At 48.1% G+C, this 5,898-nt stretch overlaps 1 protein-coding gene across 1 annotated transcript in view; it reads right to left on the reverse strand.

The window, feature by feature from the left end:
• Positions 1-554: 554 nt before the first annotated feature.
• Positions 555-5,898, reverse strand: part of BFSP2 (beaded filament structural protein 2, phakinin) — a 77,120-nt gene continuing 71,776 nt past the window's right edge. Inside the window, exons 5-7 of the mRNA XM_010839569.1 lie at positions 5,648-5,779; positions 3,225-3,445; positions 555-846 (exon numbers count right to left, since the gene is read on the reverse strand). Coding sequence (XP_010837871.1) covers positions 843-846; positions 3,225-3,445; positions 5,648-5,779 — 357 coding nt within the window. The 3' untranslated portion in view covers positions 555-842. The remainder of the gene's footprint in view (positions 847-3,224; positions 3,446-5,647; positions 5,780-5,898) is intronic.

The following is a 5,898-nucleotide window of genomic DNA, read 5'->3' on the forward strand; positions in this document are numbered from 1 at the left end:
TTCAGTTTTAATCAGAAGGCAGGGGCCTCTCGAATGGGTAGGCGGCAGATTCATGAACTATATTTGGCTGGCCTGGGCCCTGAGAGGGCTGGGGAAGGACCCTGGAAGAATGTTCTGAGGCTGCAAGTGTAGGCAGCCACAATCACAACCTAATTCATCTCCCACAGATTTAAACTGAAGTTCCCTTTAAACTGATTGAGAGAGGTGCTCTGCCAACAGCAGTGAAATGTGGGTGTCTGCGCATAACTATTCATGCAGAGCACACTAAAGACACCTGAATGCTCTGTGATCACGCTACATGCTGACCCCTCTAGCAAGAACATTGTTTTTTTTCCCCAATGGTGGCTATCTGGTATGCTGAGCACAACTCTCACCCCAGAAGCACATTTATGTTGATAAACCCATGAGCAGCTGACCCTTGAATAATGAGGAAGATGGCATCATGCTCCAGGACCCTTCCAGAAGCCTTTTAAGAATGGCCCCATAACGGAAGGCCAGGTAGGTAAAGTGACATCCGTCTCTATCTGATAGTGGGTTGAACAAGGTGGGCAGACTGGAAGCCACACACAAAGCATTTATTTGAGAGGGGCAAGGGAGATTGCTCGAGCTGTAGACTACTTGAATTAAGGCAGCAGGACCCTCTCCACTTCCAGGAAGCTTTTCAGCTCAAGCTGAACCAACCAGGAAATCCAGCTTGGGGTGGGGAGTGGGAAGGGTGAGGGGAGATGAGGGTTGGGGGTGTAAGGGAGTAGGGATGGGAATTCCTCAGGGAACTTCATTGGTCACTTGATGAGGAAGCCAGCATTTCAGCATTTTCTTCATGAAAAGAGGGTATTTCTCCATTAGCTGAAAGAAAAAAAAAAAAAACAAACCCAAAACACATTTGAGTGAGAAAAGCCATGGATGATGACAATTAGTAAAGACATCACAATAGGATTACAGGAAAGGTAGATGTTTCACAGAAAGAATTTGGCCTTTGGAACAAGACAGTTTGAGTTTCAACTCCTACCTCCATGGTTATTAGCTGTATGACCTTGGGTAAATGACTTAAGATCTCTTTGATTTTGTTTCCTGTCTGTAAAATGGGGATAATGATGTGGTTCTGGCAGAGTTTTGAGGGGAAATGAAGATAGCATAGAGCTTGAGACTGCTGGCACATAGCAGGCACTCACTGAATGGCGTTCTTGAAGTAAATTTAACCAGTCTTGTTACTTTTGTGTTTCAGTTATTCATACACACCTGAAAAAATTAGTGTTGTTACAAACGTCTAGCTTTTATAACCAACAGAAATCAATCCAATAAAAAGGCAGCTGGAAACAGGAGCTGGATGCCACGGTTTTCGTTTGAAAGGAGTGAGCATTAGGTTGCTTCCTGGCCTTCTCACCTTCCAAGAAGGGGATGGCGCAGAGCACAGTGAGAGTCCGGACGCCTGGGATCCAGTCCAGCTCTGCCTCCCTGTGGGACCATGGGAAAATCTTTTTCTGCTCTGGACTTCTTATTCTCTCTGGAATCATGAGCCGTTGTACTACATAATCAACAAGTCGTCTCTTAGCCCTGCTATTCTATTTCTAATTCAATGTGTGCCATAGACTGGACCTTGGAGGGCACGGAGATACAGAATTATGATGAAAGAAAGGCTTGAATTTCCTTAAAGAATTGGCAAGGAAGCTGAGCCCCAAGCCTCACGCCTATGCTTCAGGGTGTCCTTACCCATTAAAAAAGTACTGCTACGTGTATATATATGTGCATGGTGATATGTATATATACCACATACACACATGTATGTTCATTGATGTACACATGTCATTCCCAACCTCTCACCTCTGTCCACTATGGAGGCTGGAAAAGCTAAATAGTTGCTTTCCCAGCTTCCCTTGCAGGTAGGTCTAATCATGTGAGCAGACTCTGGTTAATAAGATAAAAGAGAAAGTCGACTGGAGGCCTTCTCAAAACATTTTCCCTTCACTGAAAAAAGGAGTGAGTCATGCAGGGAAAATCCTTTCTTCTGTCCCCTCTTCCCTCCCTCTTCTTGCCATGCATGAAGTTATGCTCTCTGGAGCTGTGATAGGCATTTGGCAACCACGGGTGACAAAGATGAAGACAGGAATGGTAAATCAGAGGGATGAAATGAGCTGGGGACCTGACTGACATCACGAGCAGCCTAGCCTCTCTCATTTCTGAAACTTTCAGGTGAACATGGTTTATGCCCTTGCTGCTCAAAGTGTGGTCTGTGGACCAGCAGTACAGGCATCGCCTGAGAGTTCTGTCAGAAATGCAGAGTCTCAGGTCCTGTCTTAGACTTATAGAAGCAGAATTTGCATTTTTAAAAAGATGCCCAGGCTTGGCATGTTTCAGGAGTGTTGATTTATAGCTTCGGTAATAAGGACTTACTACATGCAATGGCACCCCACTCCAGTACTCTTGCCTGGAAACTCCCATGGATGGAGAAGCCTGGTGGGCTGCAGTCCATGGGGTTGCTACAAGTCAGATGCGGCTGAGTGACTTCACTTTCACTTTTCACTTTCATGCATTGGAGAAGGAAATGGCAACCCACTCCAGTGTTCTTGCTTGGAGAATTCCAGGGATGGGGGAGCCTGGTGGGCTGCTATCTATGGGGTCGCACAGAGTTGGACATGACTGAAGCGACTTAGCAGCAGCAGCAGCAACATGCAGCAGAAAGCATTGCTAACAGCTACCATGTAGTATGAGGTAAGTGTGAACCATATAGGTGTGTCTATAGGTGTGTGTCCATATGTCTGTATACATGAATATATACTGACATCCACACATATATGTATACACACGTAAGTATATACTATATATTCATCTATATATTGTTGTTGTTTAGTCGCTAAGTCATGTCTGACTCTTTGCAAACCCATGGACTGTAGCCCCAGGCTCCTCTGTCCATGGGATTTTCCAGTCAAGAATTCTGGAGTTGGTTGCCATTTCCTCCTCCAGGAGATCTTCCCCACCCAGGGATCCAACGGTTGTCTCCTCCTTGGCAGGTGAATTCTTTACCACTGAGCCACCAGGGAAGACAAATACTATGTACATATGAATGGAAAAGTCCTGGGAGGACAGTCCGGCTGTGGGAGTTGAGGGGGTGTGTTGGGTGGTGATTTCTCATTTTTACATTAATTACTTTTATAGTATTTGAGAAAATGTGTAATGGAAACCTATGAGTACCTACCCCTCTCCTAACAAAGCTAGCAGAGACGCACCTGCTCTCCTCGCGGTCCAGCAGTGCGTGGTAGGACGCCACGTCCCGCTGCAGCTGGCATTTGTGCGACAGCAGGTGCTCCCGGGCCTGCAGCTGCTGCTCCGCCTCCGCGCGCATCTCCCTGAGCTCCGCCTCCAGCCTGCTGACCACCGCTCCCAGGTTCTGCAGCTCGATGTCATGCCAGTGCTTGGCATCGTGCAAGGTGTTCTCCAGGCCTCGCTTCTACAAGAGAGGGAACGCGGGCCAAGCCTGAGGCCGAGGGACAGGCCCTGGGAAGAGGGAGGTGGGCAGAGCAGTGGGAGGGGCTGGCCTCGGCCTGGTCTGTCCGTTTCTCCCATGACTATTACCTTGACCGACTGAGGTGGCTCAGTGGGGAAGTAATGAATCCTCCTGGGGAGGCCAGAGTCTTGTTTAGTCTAATTCACTGATCCTTCCTATGGGGGTGGGGGTGGAGGTGGAGAGGGAGACGAGGAAGAAAAAGAGGGGAGGAGACCAGAAGGGAGGGCCTATGAGACAGAATGATGAGAGAAAATGAGAGGGAGATGAGTGAGAGAAGGAGAGAGATAAAAGGAGACAGAAATACACACACACACACACACACACACACACACACAGGAGGCAGTCTGCAGGTGTTTCTTCAAAGAAATTTTGCAGTCTTCTCCCTGAACTGCCTCCAAGCCTTTTTGCTCCTGACTGCTCCCCCCCTGGGCCCCTTCCTTCCTCTGTGAACCCCCACTCACCGTCCTGCTGGGATGCTGTCTCCTGCACGCTTCCCACATTCCACAGTCAGAAATAACGTCTCTGGTCCCTATACCCTCGGCATGTCTTTCCTCAGTGTCTCGGTAGCACTCTGTGCTAGTTCCTCTTCCCCAGCTGCCCCTTCGCCCTACCCTTAGCCCGTCTCTCTCTGAGCTGAGCCACACCGGTTGGTCTCTACCAGACTCACGATTTGGTCATCTCTGTGGCTGACTCCTGTGTTGATGTGTCCAGCACAGACGTCTCCCCACCCATGCAGACTTGCTACTGAGGTTCTTCCTAGACATATACACAGGTTGTGGGCACCTCAAATCAAGGTGTTCAAAGTGAAGCCATTGGCTTCCTTCCAAACCTGCTGGCCCCTTCTCTCCTGTGCTCCAGCTGGTGAACTCAACAGGAGCTAGAAGCCAGGGAAAGATATGCCCCTGATCCTGCTTCCCTCCCAAATTCAGTTATCAGAGTCCTGCCTCTTCTATATTCTGAAACATTTTCCCATTTGTGCCCCCTGTGCTCCAGCCACCAATACCCTGGATGACTGCTTATCGCCTCTCATCTGGAGGAAACTCTGTGGCCTCCCAGCTCATTTCCTCTGACTGTAGTTCCTCCTCCTCTGCACCACAGCACCCCCCTCCCCCCACCCCACCCTACCCTGCTGCTAACAGCAGCCACCGTGTGCTGTCTAAAGCCCAAATCTGCTTGTATCCCCCTCCTCCTCACCTGGCTGACTCCTATTCACCCCATGTCCAAGATCAGGGGTCACCTTTCTTAGGAAACCTCTTGTGCCTGCCACCACCAGGCTGGATTAGGGTGTCCCTTCTCTGGGTTTCACAGCTTCCCAAGCACACACATGCCCTTGAAGTGGGCTGAGCTTCTTAGGGCATGTCTCCTCTAGCAGATGCTGAGCTCCTTGAGAGAAGGAACCTGGTTTCTATAACCCCAGAGATAAGACAGGACCTGATACAGAGCAGGGGGGTGTGTGTGTGTGTGTGTTGCCTAAATGACAGCACTTGTATTATGGTTAAACTTACTGCCCTGTCTCCCCACTAGACTGAAACTTTCTTCTCATCTTCCCATGTACCAAGCCCTGCAAACTGTAGGGCTTTACTGACCAGTAAACACCTTTAAAAAATGGTATGCATCTTTAACAGTTTTTAGTACTTCTAATTATGTAGTTCTATAATTTAGAATCTGGCCTTTTATATGACACATAAAAAACAAATATCCTTCTAAATTGGACTGAGTCTTGTTGAAACAAGTTTCTGTACTCTCTTTTGACCATTGTGACTGAAATGGAAGACTCTTGCTCAAGATGTCATCTTGAATCATGACTACTGTCAAGCAGAGGCCATCATATTATCTTATTTAAATCTTCCTAACTTTACAGGATATGAGAATGTTGAGTCAGACTCCCATCCTAGGTATGTCTACAGGTGGCAAAATGTGATTAGTAGAAATAAACGTAGATCAGTGTCTGCTCTGGTTATTATTTGCTGGTAAGATCTGGGATGCTAACTCTACCTACTACACTTGGCATTCAGTATCAGATGATCCTTTGCAGGCCTCAAACCTCTCACGTGCTGTGAGATGGGAAAGCCATATGACTACAGTTAGACAGTTGAGAGTTAAACTTGACACAGGAAAGGCCAGGACTGTTCCTGGCCCACTCACCAGAGCTCGTAAGGATTCCGTCTCAGCCTGCAGGCTCTGGATTTGGCAGGAAGTGTTGTGCAACTCCACCCTGAGGGCTGCAGCCAGCTTCTCTTCCTGGGTCTGGGCCCTGCGAGCCAGTTCTGCCTGTTGCTGTGGAGAGTCAGAAGTGAGAAGAGGAGCCATGGCCTGAACCCGTCGTTTCCTCTCACCCTCTTGGAAACAGCCATTTGATTTAAAAATCACTTTTTTTTTTTTAAAATAGGTGCCCA

The sequence above is a fragment of the Bison bison genome, unplaced genomic scaffold (assembly GCF_000754665.1).
Source record: "Bison bison bison isolate TAMUID 2011002044 unplaced genomic scaffold, Bison_UMD1.0 scf7180017864119, whole genome shotgun sequence".
In the NCBI taxonomy this organism is placed as follows: Eukaryota; Metazoa; Chordata; class Mammalia; order Artiodactyla; family Bovidae; genus Bison; species Bison bison.